The 22,180-nt window shown below is 43.8% G+C and overlaps 1 protein-coding gene across 2 annotated transcripts in view; it reads right to left on the reverse strand.

The window, feature by feature from the left end:
• LOC124718836 (all trans-polyprenyl-diphosphate synthase PDSS1) overlaps positions 1-22,180 on the reverse strand; it is a 738,036-nt gene that overhangs the window by 392,065 nt on the left and 323,791 nt on the right. Inside the window, exon 1 of one of the 2 annotated variants that reach the window (XM_047244459.1) lies at positions 7,751-7,804. The exons of the other annotated variant lie outside the window; for it this stretch is intronic. Coding sequence (XP_047100415.1) covers positions 7,751-7,789 — 39 coding nt within the window. The 5' untranslated portion in view covers positions 7,790-7,804. Of the gene's footprint in view, positions 1-7,750; positions 7,805-22,180 lie in introns of those variants that run through there. 2 annotated transcript variants of the gene reach the window in all.

Below are 22,180 nucleotides of genomic sequence, written 5' to 3' on the forward strand. Positions count from 1 at the left end.
TACTCCGAACTTTTCTTTTGTTTCCTTTACTGCTTGTTCCATATACAGATTGAATAGCATCGGGGAGAGTTTACAACCCTGTCTCACTCCCTTCCCAAGCACTGCTTCCCTGTCATACCCCTCGACTCTTATAACTGCCATCTGCTTTCTGTACAAATTGTAAATAGCCTTTCGCTCCCTGTACTTTACCCCTGCCACTTACGCATGTCAGTAATTTAATCATAGAAGGTCCATATGCAATACAAGTAATGGTTACGTACAGATACTAGCGAGCATAAAGTTACATCATGTAGACAGCCAGTTTAAAGTCTATAGGTTTCACCGAGATGCAAATGTAAAAACTCTCCTTTGAAAAGTTAACACAGTTGAAAGTTACACTAGCAGTTTCATTAAAGATGAAAAGTTACATAGAGATGAAAAGTGCGTGCCTAAAAGACAGAGAGATGGTTGTGAGGAGGGGATTACGTAACACCCGATGCACAGTGTATGCGCTGCAGCAGAGAGACGGTGGAAGACGTGTAGGATTGCGCCGGGCAGACGAAACGTGTTCTCGACACAACGGCCGGCCTGGCTCCTGCTGCAGCACGCTCGCTCCACTTCCCCACCTGTTGCAACCAGCTGGAAACTAGCCGCCTTAACTCGAGCAGCCAGTCCCAAACGCTCTGCACGTCCCACTGCGCTCACCAACGGAGAATCCACAGTTTCCCGCAGTGGGAATGCTTGCAACTGTAACACTGTACCACTCACCTGCTCTGGTACGTCACCACGAGCCAACGACCAGTTTGTGAACAGTATCGTACAGCTACTCGTATTCGTCTACATCAATCCTGCTAATAACTGCAAAGAGTTCCATTCATGGCCGGAGCTCGAGTAGAATCACTTTCGAACGCCCCTGTGCGGGCTGCTGTTTGCTTCATTTTGTCTGCACTGGAAGTTTTTCAAGCAGTTTTTCACGAGGTGGACGTAGTCGTTCTTCAAGTGTTCGTTAGCTGACATTTTCCAACGTTTTTTCGCTTTATTTTATAATCACAAGTTTATTGAGCCTACTGACTACCAGTTTCGGTAGAAAGTGCCTTCACCAGGTAGTGGTCAAGCTTGCTTACCCAGGTGTCGTACATTCAGCTACTACTAGGGTAAGCAAGTTTGACGATTGTGCGCCAGTCGTTCGACAAAATAAAGTGCGGTGCGGCTGCTTCACGCTGTTGAAAAATTGTATTCCCCATTTTGGGAGGTGTAGTATGGACTAAAACATCCAGTAAAGACGGTCTCTAAAACGCATACCTGGTGAGCTATGAGCACTTGATCATCTTCGTTACTGTGAAATACATCTTTTCTGGTAGTTAAGTACTCGTCAACTGAACAGGCCACGAGCCGAGGTCGCAATGTAAACGAATCTACTCTGTGGTTGTTGGAACTGAAGGCTATGGTTAACGACGTAATAGTACAAAGTTATTATTATTACTACTATTATCATCATCATCATTTTCTAGTCCAAGGAGTTGAGCGGGTGTTTGAGATCCGCACCATTTACGAGACGCAGTTATTTTTAGCCAATGTCTGATTAGGCTGCGAGGGGCAGAGAGGATTTCCATCAGGAATGTTTGGTTCAAATGGCTCTGAGGACTATGGGATTTAATTTCTCAGGTCATCAGTCCTCTAGAACTTAGAACTACTTAAACCTAACTAACCTAAGGACATCACACACATCCATGCCCGAGGCAGGATTCGAACCTACGACCGTAGCGGTCACGCGGTTCCAGACAATAGCGCCTAGAACCGCTCGGCCACCCCGGCCGGCAGGAATGTTTGGGACGGGACTTGTAGTTCTGGCATTCATCTAAAAATCAGCGGAAACTTCCCAAAAACTTTGGCCGGAACCAAGATATGGAACTACTTTAATTTCCTTCTGGGACAACGTTATCCATGGTACTAAACAAAAATTAAAATGTTTTGTGTGTAAGAGAGTGGATGTTATGTACGTATGTATAAGTACGTGTCGTGCGGTGCGTCTTGTGTTGGTGTAACGAATCATTAGATCGAAAATGAAACATTTCAGATATTCACAACATATAACCGGCTGTGGGAAAAAGCCTTGTCAAACTGGAAACAAGTAAAAAGTTACTATATAACTGGCGTAGATAAGTTGGATGTACACTGGAAGCAGCATAGGTGAAGCAGCCCTCCATATGCGAGTCACGAAAAAGACACCAGTAGCTGGCGGTAGGAACTGTACACTGATTATCCAGAACGAAATAAATGTAACACCAAACGGCTATTAGCCAAGTGTGAGCTGACACGAAAAGGCACATCAACAAAGCAAGGCAAAAAAACAGAGGTAAGAGACATATAGCAGGTCAGAAAATACTCGTTAAGGACAGCGCTTTGTTCATTTAATAAATGGTTCAAATGGCTCTGAGCACTTTGGGACTTAACATCTGAGGTCATCAGTCCCCTACTTAAACCTAACTAACCTAAGGGCATTACACACATCCATGCCCGAGGCAGGATTCGAACCTGCGACTGTAGCAGTCGCGCGGTTCCAGACTGAAGCGCCTAGAACCGCTCGGCCACAACGGCCAGCCATTTAATAAATGCTGTGGCTCCCCCCCCCCCCCCTTTCAGTAGCAAATATTTCAAGGACAGTATGTATCCAACTGACATCCTTTAGGAACATAATGATAGATATCTAGATGTCTATATACTTGTCCTATTTAAAGGACGCATTTCTTAAAGTCAGAACAAAAGCTGTTTCATTACGATGTTATTTAAAGCGTTCGTTTATAGGTCTACCCGTTTAACATTTGTAAATTTTTGGAAAAGCCCCACATTTAGCCATATGCACACACAAGTCTTTGAGTATGTGTTTGTCAGTAATTTAGTTTACTAGCACTTTTACTATGCCTTTTTTTTTTAATTTCTAAACGCATCCTCCGATGATGTCTTCCTAAGAACAAAATGGCAATGACACTCTTTGTATCACACGAAACTGAAGAATTCAATAAAAGAACTGAAACACAAAATATTCGGAATGGCGTCATCACGTGCATTCAGCGACTGAACAGAGCAGTTACACATACAGAGGTAGCGACCACTCGGCGTTGCTAACGGCTCTCTCCTTCCAATGAAAGGTGACTGTTACCGTTCTCTACATTTTTCCGTACTACGCATACAGTCAGCTGCCTCCAGCCGTTGCGCCGATAAGAAAGTCTGCCTGTCTGACACACAGCCCTCCGTGGTACGGGACAGTCAGGGAAATGATTTACGACACCCTGTGATGAAACGGGGTCGGCCACAGACAAAAACATGTTGCCCCCCCTCCCTCTCTTTTTCTATGGAGCACCCCTTCCCCTCTTACCTCATACCTCGCCCCTCTCCACGCCGAGGCCATGCCCCTCCACCAGCGAACCCCTTCCACCTCCAAAACACCCTCATTGATTTACACAACAAAAATTAAAACTCATAACAGGTCAATAGGTCTGCAAAAAAAAAGGTCAACGTATTATTGTATTCCGATTACAATCACAGCGGAAAAATCAACAGTAACTAATAATAGACATCTATATACTTTCACCACGTCTAAAAGTTACTGACACATGTTGTAAACAAACAAAAACTACACTCGGTGGACACTATTCTTAGTACACATTTACCATGTTTAGAGTTATAAGCTGTTGTCAGCCCGATAACACAGGGACCTACGCTTCGACCTGGACTCCAAACCAGTGTCTACCTAGGCACTTACATTTGTAATTTCGCGTGTATCCACTGAGACACGAGCACAAACATGCTACCAGGCTACAAAATAGGTAATGTACATGCACACCAAAGAGGGAAATTTTTGCTGATCTTAGTCTTGCTAAATAAAAAAGCCTGTTACTTTTCTAAAACAGTTTACACAGTACGCACGAAGGAACGAATTCTATAGGACAAGATTAAGTTGGCAAGGCCTGTCAGTCAACTCTTAGCCACTACGCTCTAGTTTCCTTCGTCACAGCTAACATTTGAGCCTTTATAGTTCACCCGAAGCGTTCATCAAACACTAGATGATAACCCCCTCTCAGTTTTGTGGAGACACAAATGCTGTTCCCTTTGCTAGTCCATTACGCAACGAATTATTCATGTCCATTAAATTAGCGATCATTATAAGGAACCAAAGATTCACGAAATGCCTGTAAGGACAGCCGCTTGTAAACGAATGCGAGAAATTTCTGTACATTTTGTAGTAGATGTTATAGTGTCACCCACAACCACTACAAAAAATTCTTCATTTGCAGCCAGTTCCAATGTTCACTATCAGTCTCAAACAGTTTCATCATTTCAGCATTCGTTTGTTACAGCTTTGACGTCCAAGCTTGTGCAAATATTCATGTCCTGCCAAAGTAATCAGCCCGGGAACAAACATCAACAGGTAGAATTTAATGTTTGTTAGTCAGCAGGCTTCTTGTTTCCAAAACAGGAATATTTGCTCTGTCTTAGATATCATACTGTAAAAACCAAATGTTTTAGTACTGAAATTGTTTTAGCCTGATGATTATCTTGTAAGATTGAAATTGGTCGCAAATAAAATATTTCAGACAGACCTTTTGGGTACCGGTATCAGCAGTCGATAAATATGTAAGAGCTGTGGACAGCATCACTGAAATTATGTCTAATTTATATACATAATGTATCCACATATTTACTTCGTACTATACTTCAAAGGATCGTTTCAAGTTTTAATGTGTAAACCACTAATGGTGTTCATTCTCGGCATTAATACCGTTCTTAATACACTGTCCGTAACCCAGTACAAAAGTCGGAACCATTGAAAATTTCCTGCAAAACCACAGGACGATGTACGTGAAAAGCAAAAATAAATTCATAAGAAGTGACTAGATCAGAAGTGTATACAACGGCTGATTTGTCGTGTGTGCTCCGAGGGAACATTGCACCCACTGCATATCACTCAAACGCCTTCTTCGGCTACCAGCGAACGGTACTGTTGTGTCGACGGACTGCGTCCTTTTCAATCGTCACGCTTTGTCCACGGTAACTGACCTCCATTATACGAGGAAAGAAGTGCCTCAAACATTCGGTTGTCCAAGGATAACAACGAACAACCGCACGCCACTTTCACTTTGAAAAAGCTTCTTCTCTCGCTTCAGTGACAATAGATTAACATGTACTTATAACTGTAGTTTCAGTGAGACTTGGTCACCGCTGTTAAGTGTCCATAGCTCCACTACACGTTGTTGGATAGTCATTCCGCGTTGGAATCGGAGGTACATAACTTCTAACTCTATGGCGACTAGCACTGCATGTCACACGCATAATATAAATGTAATTATTATCTTTTTTCAAATTTATCGACTTGCTCGTGTAAATATTAACCACTATATTAATAATACACTTACAGATGCTTAAATAACTGGAAAAATTAGCAGCTTTAACAAAGTAATAGCTGCTCTACACATTTTTATAAAATGCGCCTCTATATACTACTTAGTTACAAATAAAGATCATCAGATATCGATAGCTTACGGTTAAAACAGTATACCTCACATAAATAACTTACTTCCATGTACTGATGTGTACCATGATGTACGTCACATTCTTGAATATTTTTCCTCACGATGAAATCTGCAGAACATATTGGATGAATGAATAAATGATTAAATGAAAGAGCAGCTCTTTCACGTTAGAGTCACACATCGCAGGTACAGAAAACACGAGGGATACATCTTAGCGTGAGGTGCACATTGGTAACCAGACATAATCTTCTATTCATTTATCTAGTGCCACGATTGTCTTGTTGTGACGTCTTCAGCACAGTAAGGCCGAAATGTTGACAAATGGTACCTTCTGACAGCTTCTTAGCAACCGCTCAAAACTAAATGTCAGCATTGGAATGCGCATCACAATCGCTGCATGAGACTTGAAAGAAAATTGTAATGAGACATCGATGACAATTTTCTTTCTGATAATTGCATCCCGTCGCTCGTAGCTAAGGCATCAGAATACGTTAGCATTCATATGAAGCAACCACAGTTTGTCAATGAAAAATTTTCACGGAAAACGACATTACGCTTATGAAAGTTGTCGCTGGTTCTCTAATAGTGTGTGTGTGTGTGTGTGTGTGTGTGTGTGTGTGTGTGTGTGTGTGTGTGTGTGTGTACTTCACGGAACTATTTTGAAAGATTATTTGTATTGTAAAACGAGCTTCGGATTTTAATGAGCGTTCTTCAAATATTTTCTACTGACATAATGCAGATTTGACAACCATACAAAATGTCTGGAGGTGGCTTATTAGAGGCGAACAAGACACTCTGATGAAGACTGTTCAAAAGCTTGCTATGTGGAGATGATCACGCTAAATGAATGTTTACATCTTACGTTCGAGCTATTTTTCCATCGTCTTCAGATTCTGCCGTTGTTAACTAGCATTTCGTAGCATCTAAACAACTGACGATGCATATCTTCAACAGCTTTGTTAAACGAAATAAACAAATAGAAATGAAGATTCATCAGACATCGTGGACCATGCGCTATCAGCGATCGACCTATCATCTGGAGCATTATACGTCAACACTGAGACCCGCATTTGTCACAGAGCAATAGCGAGTTTTTTTGAAATAAATGTTGTTATAGTTAAAATTTGGATAAAAATATTTCTGTGGTTATGACAGTTTAGAGTTGACAGTTATTTCCAATAGGTCAAGGAATGAATCTTGCCTAAGCCGCATCATAATAAACCGAAATTCACCATACATACGAGCTCCCGACAAAAAGAAAGGGACACGGGAAGATTAGGGTTTAACGCCCCGTCGAAGACGCGCTCGTCAGGGACTGCGCGCAAGCTCGGAATGGGTACGCGAAGGGAAGGGAATCTCGGAAAACCTAAATCAGGATGAAACGTAATAATACTGCACCAACAACCGTTATTTTGATATTGTTTTATCGGCAAACAGTTTCAACGTTCCAATAACGTCATCTTCAGGCCTGTCGCATGAATGATACCAAGTACCACTCGTGTATGTCCACGACAAGGTACCAATAATCGTATCTGGGTCCATAGAAATTCGAACTTCATGAGCAGGTGCTCTCTTCACACATGTGATAGTCGCGACAGGCCTGAAGATGACGTGACTGGAAGATTGAAACTGTTTGCCTAACAAAAGAATATCAAATAATGGCTGCTGGTACAGAATTATTACATTTCATGTACCAGCCGCTGTCCCACGCTCCTGAATGAAAGATGGAGATTCATCTATTAAAACTGGATGGGTGGATCGGGATTTTAACCGTCGACCTCTCCAATACGAGTCCAGTGTCTCACCACGGCGCAGTCTCGCTCTGCGATCTCCCACAAGTAGACCAGTACGAAGTGGTAGATGCTTAGCAAACCCCATTACAGGCGTTAACGTAGGCTTTCCAAAAATCTTCCTTCGAATAACGCCTCGGTTCTCTTCAACGGGCCGAGTGCATCCCTATCTAGATATCACACTGGGAAAAATCCTGAACATCACTGGGAATCGAAACCGGGAACAGCCATTTGCGGACACGGACTGTTCCGCCTTGTTGCGAGAAGCGAACAGTGAGTTTAAGTGCAACATAATTCAGCTGAGACGAGGAGCACTGAGTCGCGATGCGAGGCACACCACTAGAGCCACCTGAGAGTGCGGGGTGGAGGGAGGAACACTGACGGTCGCCACTGGTCACTGGCTGACGGTGGAGTCGGCGGCGCCGTATCCGTGTCGAGCGTGCGGCGTACCTTGTGCAGGAGCCGGAGGGCTGCGCCCCGCAGAGACATGGTGTCCTGGTGGCTGCGACTGGCGGGCGACTGAGCGGCCGGCCGCTGACCGACTGACTGACTGACGCCGGCTGGCGGGCAGAGTGGCGGAGCAGAAGAGAGAGCGCCAGGGGAGGGCAGGAGGGCACCTGCTTCTGGGGGGGACCCCGCTCAAATGGGGCGCCGCGTGCCTCACGTATAGGCAACACTCTCTGCATTGCTGTTCTGCGGGCAGCTGACAGTCCCCTACTGACAGCGCGGTTTAGGAGGAGGGTACCGCGCATTCTCGTCCCACGCAGGGACTGCCAGAAATGAAACTGATAGAAATGAGAGTTGCAGATGGGAGGTGGCTAAGCGTTTACAAAAAAGTCCGGATAAGGCGAGTCGGTTTCGCGCGCCGAGGATTACGTAGGAACTTAATTATGGTAATTTTTTCCGTTTTCCATCGTTTCTTAGTTGCTTCAAAATTCAAGGAGGTATATCCGTCTATGCAACTAATTGAAAGCCGTTTGTTTATTGCCATATGCGTTTCGCTTATTTTATCTGTGAAGCATCTTCAGTGGCCAGTGTTGTTATCCCATGTGTGTGGTTCTGGAAATGTGTTCATTAGTCTCCATACTAGAGTTCGGGGGTTTCCGCTTAAGTGATGTGATGAAACAAATATGGGTGAGATAATGCCGTAAATCGACCAACTGGATCACGGAGACTGATGATCACATCTACAGGGCCACACACATGGGATAACAACATTGGAAATCGCCACTGCAAATGCTTCACAAATAAAAGAAGCGAAACGCGTATGGCAATAAACAAACTAACTTCAATTAGTTGCAGAGACGGAAGACACTTCCATAAAATTTAATTACGTCTGAAGAGTTTTCGACGATTTTTGGCCGTTATCAATACTGGCAACATACCCTGGCGCGCCAAAGAAACTGGTATAGGGATGCCTACTCCAATACAGAGATATTAAACGGGCAGAATACGGTGCTGCGATCGGCAACGCCTATATAAGACAAAAGTGTCTGGCGCAGTTGTCAGATCGGTTATTGCTGCTACAATGGCAGATTATCAAGATTTAAGTGAGTGTGACTGTGGTGTTATAGACGGCGTATGAGCGATGGGACACAGCATCTCCGAGGTAGCGATGAAGTGGGGATTTTCCCGTACGACCATCTCACGAGTGTGCCCTGTATATCAGAAATCGGGTAAAACATCTAATCTCCGACATCGCTGAGGCCGGGAAAAGATCCTGCAAGAACGGTACCAACGACGACTGATGAGAATTGTTCAACGTGTTAGAAGTGCAACCCTTCCACAAATTGCTGCATATTGCGATGTTGGGCCGTCAACAAGTGTCAGTGTGCGAACAATTCAACGAAACATCATCGATATGGGCTTTCGGAGACGAAGGTCCACTCGGGTACCCTTGATGACTCCACGACACAAACCTTTATGCCTCACCTGGGCCCGTCAGCACCAACATTGGACTGTTGATCACTGGAAACATGGTGCCTGGTCCGACGAGTCTCGTTTCAAATTGTATCGAGCGGATGGCCGTGTACGGGTATGGAGACAACCTCATGAATCCACAGACTCTGCATGTCAGCAGGGTACTGTTCAAGCTAGTGGAGGGTCTGTAATGGTGTGGGGCGTGGGCAGGTGGAGTGATACGGACCCCTGCTACGTCTAGGTATGACAGGTGACGCGTACGTAAACATCCTGTCTGATCACCTGCGTCCACCGATATCCATTGTGCAATCCGACGGACTTGGGCAATTCCAACACGACTCCCCACATGTCCAGAATTCCTACAGAGTGGCTCCAGGAAAACTCTTCTGAGTTTAAACCCTTCCGCTGGCCACCAAGCTCCTCAGGCATGAACATTATTGAGCATATCTGGGATGCCTTGCGCCGTGCTGTTCAGAAGAGATCTCCACCCCCTCGTACTCTTACAGATTTATGGACAGTCCTGCAAGATTCATTGTATCATTTCCCTCCAGCACTACTTCAGAAATTAGTCGAGTCCATGCCACGTCTTCTGGTACTTCTGCGTGCTCGCAGGGGTCATACACGATATTAGGCAGGTCTGCCAGTTTCTTTGGCCCCCGCTTCAGTCTGGAACCGCGCGACCGCTACGATCGCAGGTTCGAATCCTGCCTCGGGCATGGCTGTGTGTGATGTCCTTAGGTTAGTTAGGTTTAAATACTTCGAAGTTCTAGGGGACTGATGACCTGAGATGTTAAGTCCCATAGTGCTCAGAGCCATTTGAACCATCTTTGGCTCCTCAATGTATTATGACATATGAGATGAATGGCCGCATCTTTTCATTAGATTGAAGTACAGGCTTAAATTATTGAAAGAAATTTACGGCCGAGATCTCATTAATTAATATTTATTATTATTACTGAAATTGTCATCTTATGATCTTCAAAAAATTTTGGTTGTAAATCATGTTCCATTATGTGCTTATCATACCATGTTGTCATTATGGAGGAGGAGATACAGCACATTCACACAAGTTTGTCAAAAGTAAAACCATGCATAGGGTGCTTTGAAAAGAATGACCTGATTTCAAAACAACATATTTATTGATAAAAACATACTCTAAACATGGGACACATTGCAAAACACTCACAAGATCTTAAAGTTTTAGCTATGCTATTACAAATGTTCTGTTTGTCCACCAGTAGCAGCACGAACAACGTCTAGACGACATCTATAATCATACACATTACACAATGTATCTTCCTTTACAGAAGATATTATGGCGGTTGTTGTTCTGCTCTTCACTTCTATGTTACGAGGTAAATGAACACACTTTCCCTTCCGTATCTCCACACACACACAAAAAAAAAATCGCATGGGGTCATGTCTCGCGATCTTGGTGTCCGAGACTGCGGGTCAGTGTCTCAGGGTACCGAGCGCCCTATCCAGCGCTGAGGCACAGTGGCACTGAGAAACTGACGTACATTGTTGTGCCGGTGTGGTGAAGCTCCATCCTGTTGGAAATTACACTCACTGCAATCCTCCTGACGTTGTGGGAAAAGCCAATTCTGCAGCATTTGAAGATAGTTGATTTCAGTCACTGTGCTTTCCTCAAAGAAGAAGTGTTTTCCTCAAAGAAGAAGGGACAGTATACTTCTTCACGAGAACTGGCTCAAAAAAAGCGTTCACTTTAGGTGAGTCTCTTTGTGCTCAACAATATCACGAGGCTCCTGGTCTCCACACACGCGCACGTTTTGTCAGTTTACTTTACCGCTGTCGTAACATATTGCTTCATTACTGAAAATTAACCGTGGTAAAAATGTATAGTCTTCCAGGTCCTCTAGCAGAGCATTTTTCTTTTATCACTAACCCCAAGAGCATGCACTAATGTGGTCTATATGATTTATAGACCAAACGACGTCTTAACACTCACTAGACAGTCGTAAGATGCACTGCTTGCGCGGCGAGTAGACTCGTGGACTCCACTCAAACGTCTGCCGAATTCTTTCCATCATGTCATGAGAAGTGCGAGGTCGATCTGATCTATATCGCTTGCTTGCAAGCCGGCCGCGGTGGTCTAGCGGTTCTAGGCGCTCAGTCCGGAACCGCGCGACTGCTACGGTCGCAGGTTCGAATCCTGCCTAGGGCATGGATGTGTGTGTTGTCTTTAGGTTAGTTCTAAGTTCTAGGGGACTGATGACCACAGATGTTAAGTCCCATAGTACTCAGAGCCATTTGAACCTTGCCTGCAAACAAGCATCCTGTCTCTTGAACTTGGCGATAGGAACAACGAATGGTTTTCAGGGGACGCGGATAAGTGCCAAAACGTCGACGAAAAGCACCCTGTATCGAAATAACTGACTCACTCTTTGCAAACTGCAGCACACAAAACACGTTCTGTAGAATGGAGGCCATCTTACTTCTGTCTGACTGCAAACTGAAAAGACGCATTGACTGACATCTAATCGCGATTTCCTGAAACTCTAGGCAACGCCCACTCAAACAACACACATTTTCTTGCCGTCTCGTTCTATATTTCGTGATTATTACCTACAAAATCAGGTCATTCTGCACAGATAAAAAAGCACCTTGTGAAAATGGGCACGTTCACACAAGTAGCACTCCATTGTCGCTTGTTACTGGAGTGCTGCGTGTGTGAACGTGCCCATTATCACAAGGTGCTTCTTATCTGTGTACGGTTTTAACTTCGACAAACCAATGTATGATGTGCTGTATACATCCCGCCATAATGACGACATGGAATTATAAATAAACTCAAAATGGATTTATAACCAAACATCTTTTGTAGTTCAGACGATGACAGTTTCAAGTGTCGAAGCAGGTCGTCAATAATAAATATTAATTGCGAACTTGACAATTAAAAGTTTTTAAGTTAAATGTAGATCGCTTCTCCATTTTCGCAATGTGATAAACTTCAATTACTTAAATTTCGTACACTACCGAGGGACCATAGACTGTGTTATAATTACAAATTCATAATTTTCGGATTTTTTTCTTTACTTGAAACCTTGCTTCCAGCCAAATTCACGAGTCTCGGTTGACAATATCGTACAGGGCTTGACCAGTGGAATCCGAATATCCAAATATGTGACGTAAAAGGCCGTATCTTTCCATTACATTGGTGTAGAAGCTTCATTTTCAGCCGAGCAGACAAACAGACAACAAAGTGGTCCGTTTAAAAAAAAAAAAAAAGTGCACGGATCGGAGGATATACTACACATAATTTCCAGGGTTGCGGCTGGTGCACGTAAGAGTACAGAACGGCAACCAAAGGTCGTTGGATGAAGTAGGGGAAAGCTGGGATAGGCGTACACGCCAAATTCCTATTTGTTCCACAATATTACTTTTACTGTGTTAACCGGTTTTCGGCTTACAAGGCCATCTTCAGACATTTACTGAGTATTGTCACCAAAGAAGTTACAAAGTTTGCAAACAACATTGGAAGAGAAGTAACACTTCTAGACAGAAGCGTAACATGCAGTAAGTAACATCTTTGACAGTGTAGTGGTAATGAAATGAAAATTGTTTCTTCTTTTAATTGGTTTGTCTATCACTCTCCATGTTTTATACCTCCTCATGTAGCCTTGTCAAGTACTAATTTTATTTGTTGATTTATTAATAGAAACTTATGTAGGCATGCTGGCCCATGCTTTGGGCTTTCGTATGTTGGCAAAAAGAAAATGCGAGCTTTTATAAAACCCACATCTTATTCTGCGTACTTCAACCTGAGTCGAACAGACTAAAGTTTCACTTCTTGGAGGTTTTCGTAAATGAGATCGCCTCTCTTTATCAGCATGTTACCACGATCGCCCTAAATTTCCTTTTTCTCTTTTTTTCCCCAACTGTCCGCATACTCGGGGGTGATGAAGAGACGACAGCATAGGTAACTGACCCGCCCTCTAGAGAGATGAGATTACTGATCATCATCACGCGGTAGTCTCCTTTTCACTGTAGCATGATTTATTATCCCAAAACAAAAACGTTCTTGATTAACATATGTTTGTTTCAAAACCCATTAAACACCTTATGTTTATCGAGTTCTTTTATGTCTCCACTTACGTAGCAATACTTGGAAGTAAACCTATAACAGATAAATAATTTAAAAAATAACGATTGGTTGGCTGGTTTTGGGGATGGGACCAAACAGCGAGGACGTCGGTACCATCGGATTAAGGAAGGATGGGGAAGGAAATCAGTCGTGCCCTTTCAAAGGAACCATCCCGGCATTTGCTTGAAGCGACTAGAGAAATCACGGAAAACCTAAATCAAGATGGCCGGACGAGGGTTTGAACCGTCGTCCTCCCGAATGCGAGTCCTGTGTGCTAACATCGCGCCACCTCGTTCGGGAAAAAAAATAATAATAATGAAGATGGCTCAAGGCCACAAGGACATGGTTACTCTACCTCAGGGCCGGCCACGGCGTGCCAAACTGCTCAACATCTCGATGAGCAGCCCGAGGCTTGGCCTGTGTCTGCTTTGCTGGCTACTTCTCAGTAGTACTCGGTACAGCGCGAAATTTCATTTAGCACTGCGGTGCGAAATTTTTGGTCGACAAGACTTTCTTCACTTCGACAAAATCGTGATGTCAGCACTATTTACCCTTCACTATTTATTCGTCGTATGGTAGAAGTTCACAGCCCCAGTGGCTGTTTGCACAAAAAGAAGCAGTCTAGGGACCTATCGCCACAAGCCTTAAAAATTAAAGGGAATGACAAAACGGAAGGATAAGAATTTTCAGTACCTACTATGCAGTCACATAATCGACGGATACCGCAAATTTGCTATAGAATAGCACTGCAACACCATGCAGGAAGAGTTGAAAGATTTAGTTGGTAATGGAAAGAGCAAAAAATTACAACCACTGACAGATTAGTTTATATATATCCATAAGCATTCTGTTCTCGATTGTCCGTCTGCTTAGCTGAGAGGTAACATGCTTGCCTAACATGTAGCGGGCCCGTGGACAGGGTTTTGTGTTGTCCTCATCATCATTTCATCCTCATCACCGGCACGGAAGTCGCTCAATGTGGTGTCGACCGAAATAAGACTTGCACTCGGTGGCATCCCGGCCAACAATGCCACACGCTCATCATCATCTGTGCTAGATTTGCAACCACTGAGCGCGTGGTGGAACTAGTGGGACGATTAGTAAATTTCCTAAAGCCACACGCATTATTACACTATCACCTCCTGCAGTTTTCGATGGAATTTAAAAAACAGAATGGAGACTTTATACAGGGTGAGTTGTGGTGTCACCGCCAGACACCACACTTGCTAGGTGGTAGCCTTTAAATCGGCCGCGGTCCGTTAGTATACGTCGGACCCGCGTGTCGCCACTATCAGTGATTGCAGACCGAGCGCCGCCACACGGCAGGTCTAGTCTAGAGAGACTCCCTAGCACTCGCCCCAGTTGTACAGCCGACTTGGCCAGCGATGGTTCACTGTCTACATACGCTCTCATTTGCAGAGACGACAGTTTAGCATAGCCTTCAGCTACGTCATTTGCTACGACCTAGCAAGGCACCATATTCAGTTACTATAATTACTACCTTCAGGAAGGTATTCTGAACAGATAATATTGTGAATCATGTACCGCCAAGAGCGACGTATATCATTAATGGATTAAAGTTAAGTATCAAACTAATTACATTCACTTTCTGAATTCTCATTCCTTGTCATGTTCCAGACCTCACGTCAGTATAGTTCTTCCCTCCTCACGCCAGCCTGCGTGAGCTAAAACGCGTGCATTTCGGCCTCCAGTCGTAACACGGTGTTGGCTCTTCTGCTAACACAAAATGAGTCACGTAATATTTCCTATTTATTACACTCTTAAGTGACTTTTATTTCGGTATTCCTAAATATCCCCGAACATTTTTTTGCTTACTTCTTTCACCTATCAACTGAAGTATTTCTTCTGTTACTCATGCTTCCTTCGCAGTTACTTTCTTTGACGTATGGTTTTCTATCCAACGTCTGTGGTTGCTCTTTATAGAGATGGCCATTCCTCTTCAACTGAACTATCTAACCAGCTATTCCTATTTACGTAGTGAATTACTCGTTCAATATCCTCCTATACTTTCCCTATCTCTTCATCTTCAGCTTCTGACGTCGGCTTCTATACCCGAACTACCACTGTCGGTTTGTTGCCGATTCTAATGAGAACAACCCTGTGACTGAACTGTTCAAAGTAACACACTCGCTGCCCTATCTACCTATTCCCGTTATACGATTTTCTGCTGCTGTTGATATTATCCTATGCTCACCGACCAGAGATCCTCGTCTTCTTTCCATCTCACTTCACTGTCCACCACTAAATCTAGATTCAGCCTTTACATTTACCTTTCCAGGTTTTCTAGCTTCCCTACCCCGTTCAAACTTCTGACATTCTACGCCCCCGACTTGTAGAACTTCATCCTTTCGTTGGTTATTCATTCTTTTTCTCACGGTCACCTCCCCCTTGGCAGTCCCCTCCCAGGGACACGAATGGTGGACTATTCTGGAATCTTTTGCCAAAGACATCATCGTAACAGTTTTTCAATTACAGGCCACATGTCCTGTGGATACACATCATGTGTCCTTAATGCAGTTGTTTCCATTGCCTTCTGCATCCTTATGCCGTTAGTCACTGCTTATTCTTCCGCCTTTAGGCGCAGCTTTCCAAGCCAAGGGCAAGAGAATGTCCTGAACCTCTGTCCGCTCCTCTGCCCTCTTTGACAAGGGCGTTGGCAGAATGATGGTGACTTCCTATACCGGAAGTCTTCATCCACCAATGCTAATGATTTTTATTCAAAATTTAAGAGATGGCGGGGTTCGAACACGAGACTGAGGCGGTTTTGATTACTAATCAAAGACAGTATCCCTAGTCCAAGGCTACAGAGTACCCGTTGGAAAAACGTAGTGTTACCCTCCAGGCACTACAGAGCAAAGTGACGAAATTCTACACGACGTTCGAAACCAGTCCTCGGAACGCCTTATGTAGTGACATATTGTAAGGCTGGGATTTATATCGGTGCAAGACACGCATGACACTCGTCTGGCTGGTCCCAGATCCCTTGGCAATGGGTCGTAGCGAGAACATCCTGTCCATGTGCTCTATCCGTTACCGTCTTCGCCCTCGTCCTCTGACTGTTTCGACCATTCCTTAGACAATCGTCGTATAAAAGTAACATGTTTAACTTCTCCTCTTCGAAAAACATGTCCGCACGTAAATAATATTGAAGCAGACGTGACTTGCCGACACATGACACAGATCCTTCTAGAAAAAAGTTCTGCAACGCAGAGACGTAAACAGTCGAAAGACTTCGTAAGGACGACGTAGCCTGGCATGAGGGTCTTTGCAACACTATACCGTTTCATACCGATTTTCCTTTCAATTTTAGAACATGTGTCTGATTATTTTGCGAATAGCTTCAGCCTCACAGTTGTGGCCAAGATAGACACGAAGCCCACACTTACTACAGTAGTACAAGTTTATATGCCAACTAGCTCTGCAGATGATGAAGAAATTGATGAAATGTGTGATGAGATAAAAGAATTATTAAGGTAGTGAAGGGAGACGAAAATTTAATAGTCATGGGTGACTGGAATTCGAGAGTATGAAAAGGGAGAGAAGGGAACGTAATAGGTGAATATGGATTGGGGGTAAGAAATGAAAGAGGAAGCCGTCTGGTAGAATTTTGCACGTAGCATAAATTAATCATAGCTAACACTTGGTTCAAGAATCATGAAAGACGGTTGTATACAGGGAAGAATCCTGGAGATACTAAAAGGTATCAGATAGATTATATAATGGTAAGACAGAGATTTAGGAACCATGTTTTAAATTGTAAGACATTTCCAGGGCCAGATGTGGACTCTGACCACAATCTATTGGTTATGAACTGTAGATTAAAACTGAAGAAACTGCAAAAAGGTGCGAATTTAAGGAGACTGGACCTCGATAAACTGACTAAACCAGAGGTTGCAGAGAGTTTGAGGCAGGGCATAAGGGAACAGAATGGGGGAAAGAAATAAGGTAGAAGAAGAATGGGTAGCTCTATAGGATGAAGTAGTGAAGGCAGCAGAGGATCAAATAGGTAAAAAGACGAGGGCTAGTAGAAATCCTTGGGTAACAGAAGAAATATTGAATCTAATTGATGAAAGGAGAAAATATAAAAATGCAGTATATGAAGCAGGCAAAAAGGAATACAAACGTCTCAAAAATGATATCGGCAGGAAGTGCAAAATGGCTAAGCACGGACGGCTAGAGCACAAATGTAAGGATGTAGAGTTTTGTCTCACTAGGGGTAAGATAAGATACTGCCAACAGGAAAATTAAAGAGACCTTTGGAGAAAAGAGAACCACTTGTATGAATATCAAGAGCTCAGATGTACACCCAGTTCTAAGCAAAGAAGGGAAAGCAGAAAGGTGGAAGGAGTATATAGAGGGTCTATACAAGGGCCATGTACTTGAGGACAATATCATGGAAATGGGAGAGGATGTAGATGAAGATGAAATGGGAGATACAATACTGCGTGAAGAGTTTGACAGAGCACTGAAAGACCTGAGTAGAAACAAGGCCCCGGGAGTAAACAACATTCCATTAGAACCACTGACGGCCTTGGGAGAGCCAGTCATGACAAAACTCTATCTTCTGGTGAGCAAGATGTATGAGACAGGCGAAATACCCTCAGACTTCAAGAAGAATATAATAATTCCAATCCCAAAGAAAGCAGGTGTTGACAGATGTGAAAATTACCGAACTATCAGTTTAATAAGTTACAGCTGCAAAATACTAACGCGAATTCTTTAGAGACGAATGCAAAAACTGGTAGAAGCCGACCTCGGGGAAGATCAGTTTGCATTCCGTAGAAATGTTGGAACACGTGAGGCAATACTGACCTTACTCCTTAACTTAGAAGAAAGATTAAGGAAAGGCAAACCTACATCTCTAGCATTTGTAGACTTAGAGAAAGCTTTTGACAATGTTCACTGGAATACTCTCTTTAAATTCTAAAGGTGGCAGGGATAAAATACAGGGAGCGAAAGGCTATTTACAAATTGTACAGAAACCAGATGGCAGTTATAAGAGTCGAGGGGCGTGAAAGGGAAGCAGTGGTTGGGAAAGGAGTGAGACAGGGTTGTAGCCTCTCCCCTATGTTATTCAATCTGTATATTGAGCAAGCAGTAAAGGAAATAAAGAAAAATTCGGAGGTATTAAAATCCATGGAGAAGAAATAAAAACTTTGAGGTTCGCCGATGACATTGTAATTCTATCGGAGACAGCAAAGGACTTGGAAGAGCAGTTGAACGGAATGGACAGTGTCATGAAAGGAGGATATAAGATGAACATCAACAAAAGCAAAACGAGGATAATGGAATGTAGTCGAATTTAAAGTCGGGTGATGCTGAGGGTATTAGATTACGAAATGAGACACTTAAAGTAGTACAGGAGTTTTGCTATTTGAGGAGCAAAATAACTGATGATGGTCGAAGTAGAGAGGATATAAAGTGTAGACTGGCGATGGCAAGGAAAGCGTTTCTGAAGAAGAGGAATTTGTTAACAATGAGTATAGATTTAAGTGTCAGGAAGTCGTTTCTGAAAGTATTTGTATGGAGTGTAGCCATGTATGGAAGTGAAACATGGATGATAAATAGTTTGGACAAGAAGAGAATAGAAGCTTTCGAAATGTGGTGCTACAGAAGAATGCTGAAGATTAGATGGGTAGATCACGGAACTAATGAGGCGGTATTGAATAGAATAGGGGAGAAGAGGAGTTTGTGGCACAACTTGACAAGAAGAAGGGACCGGTTGGTAGGGCATGTTCTGAGGCATCAAGCATTGGAGGGCAGCGTGGAGGGTAAAAATCGAGGAGGGAGACTAGGAGATGAATACACTAAGCAGATTCAGAAAGATGTAGGTTGCAGTAAGTACTGGGAGATGAAGAAGCTTGCACAGGATAGAGTAGCATGGAGAGCTGCATCAAACCAGTCTCAGGACTGAAGACCACAACAACAACAACATCGTCATTCCATTTAAATAAATCACACCTGCTTCTAACATCACGACCCACACAACAGTTAAGGCTTTATCATTTAGCAAAAGTCGTGGTTCGCACGATTTCCATCGTCACTGCCCCTTCAGGTGTAACACGCTGATGTTCTGCTAAGGCCGCCCATCTGCTAAGACCGCAGCCGCCAGACCGTTCCGCCCCCCGGTCCGGTCCGGTCGAGACGAGGAAGGCGTGCAGCGGGCGGATCGAATCCGGCGGTGGGCTGCACCGAACCGCTTCCTCATTTCACTCGGCCGCAGCGTCCCTCAAATTGCTACCGCAACCAGTTATCTCAACGTGCACTCGCAACAACCGAGCACCAACACTCTGGAAATTAATTATCTGACTTGGCCCCAAGAGACCTCTGGTGCAGTTTCAAACGTTGTGGAACAGTTGTGTAAGGCACGGACTTGAATTGTGGGAAATCCCCGTTCGAATATGCGGACTGAGGTTTCCCGTGATTTTCCTAAATCGCTTAACGCAAATGACGTACTGGCTCCTTTGAAAAGGGCTCGCTCTATTACTTGCTTTCCGAATCTAATGATCCTGTTGTCAACGGAACACTCTGTAAAGTCTCAGTTAAATAAAAAAAAATTTAATACTACGATGTTTTAGAAAAAATGATGTCTCCAGTCTCTCCAGACGAAATATTGTATAGATCTTCCGGAATTGGCATAGCAAAACGTGAATAGTTTGTTACGAGCGATTTAGTCGCCATTCTGTGCACTGAGATTGAAGAAAATAAAATTTTTATGCTAAGCATTACAATCAGTACCGATTTTTTTTACAAGGGGCGATTCTAAAGTTTCCGTTTGAGGTCGTTGCTGTAGTGCACATGCCACGTTCCGCGACTCCTATCCTGGTATACAGAGTGTCCCATTTATATTGACCATAATATATAACTGTTTGTCCAGATGCAAATTACAAAATGTTTCAAGCAAATGTTCTTTAGCCGTCAGGGGAACACCAATCAGAGTGATTGCCTTCGTTGCAGCTTCGTTTTTTACAAAGATATGAACAGCGGTCCTCTCCTGAAGACCTATTAAAAATGTATCACAGTGTACTATTCACTGAAACACAACGTTATTAATTACATAACCAACACCGATTTTGAGCCCGGGATCACAAACTCGTCCATTTGCTGCAGTTGTCAAAAGCAAATGATAACCAAGTAAAAATATACAAAATTGAAATTGTCTCTCCTGTGCCATTGTCCAGGAGTAGAACATTCAAAGGTGCTCAAAGTGGTGACCTTGGACACCGATACACTGGTGCACTCGTTGAATGAAAGAATTATTTACTGCTTCCAGTGCTGCCTGCTGAAGAAAATTACAAACAAGCACGATACGTTTCTGCATGTCCTCTGGAATTGTTGGAATATCGCGGTAGACAACGTCTTTAATGCGTCCCAAAGAAAAAATTCCAGAGGATTTAGATCAGGAGACCTAGCAGGCCAAGTAAGTGTTCCTCCTCGACCAATCCATCTGGCAGGATACCTTCGGTTCAGTGCACGTAAGGCATTATGCCTAGACATCCATCATTTCGATACCGCGTAAGCATTCTGGTCCTTAGCGACACTTCATCTCAGAAGAGGAGGAAAAATTCGTCTGAGGAAGTTGGCATACGCTGTGCCGTTTAGACTACCATTGATGAAATAAGGGCCAATAATTGTAGTACCAAGCATCCTACACCAGACGTTAAGTCTTCATTGACGCCGATGTTTCACCTGTCTAAGCCATCGTGGGTTGTCGCTGGACCAATAATTCATGTTCCTTGTATTTACCTGTCCTTTGAGAAGGAACATTCATCGGTAAATAGAACATTGGAGACGATTTGCAGCTGTGCCCACTGACAGAACTGAATACGATTCTGGAAATCATTCCCGTGCAATCCTTGATGTAGGTGTACATGGTAAGGATGGAACCGGTGACGTGTAAGAACACTGGTCTTAGGAAAGCCAATCTCGTGTTCAAGCTGTAGCGCGCAACGGAAGCGAGAACAGTAACTTCGGCAGCTTCGTCTGTGCGAGTTCTACGACGATTGCGTTTCGTGGGTTGAAACTTCCCGTTTCCTGAAGCGTCGCAACAAGACGAGAAAACATCCGTCGGGTAGGTGGGTTCTTGTCATGATATCGCTCTCTGTGAAGTTCCGCTGCCTGCATAGCATTTCGCCTACCTTCAACAACAACTACAATAAAAGAAACGTTATGTCGATACAGTTTGTAGGAAGGACAGCCTTTACTGTATGCCTACTCTACACAACAGTATTTAAAAGGACTAAACTACTGTACTAAATGTACCTGTACATACGAAAACAGTATTGCAATTACTGCTAACTTACATTCCCCATAGATGGTGCAAAATGGTTCAAACGGCTCTAAGCACTATGCGACTTAACTTCTGAGGTCATCAGTCACCTAAAATTTAGAACTAATTAAACCTAACTAACCTAAGGACAGCACACACATCCATGGCCGAGGCAGGATTCGAACCTGCGACCGTAGCGGTCGCTCGGTTCCAGACTGTAGCGCCTAGATCCGCACGGCCACTCCGACCTGCCCCCATAGATGAGTAGCATTTCTACCTTCTCTTCGTTGGTGCACATTCTACTCACACAACTCTTCAGCTGGCGATGGTTGACAGAATGACGGGTGTGCATTCTAGTTATGTTTACATTTGTCCTCTGTCAACGTCAGCACCGGCCGCTGTGGCCGAGCGGTTCTAGGCGCTTCAGTCCGGAACCGCGCTGCTGCTACGGTCGCAGGTTCGAATCCTGCCGCGGGCATGGATGTGTGTGATATCAAAAATGGTTCAAATGGCTCTGAGCACTATGGGACTCAACTGCTGAGGTCATCAGTCCCCTAGAACTTAG

Source organism: Schistocerca piceifrons, chromosome 10 (assembly GCF_021461385.2).
Source record: "Schistocerca piceifrons isolate TAMUIC-IGC-003096 chromosome 10, iqSchPice1.1, whole genome shotgun sequence".
Lineage (NCBI taxonomy): Eukaryota > Metazoa > Arthropoda > Insecta > Orthoptera > Acrididae > Schistocerca > Schistocerca piceifrons.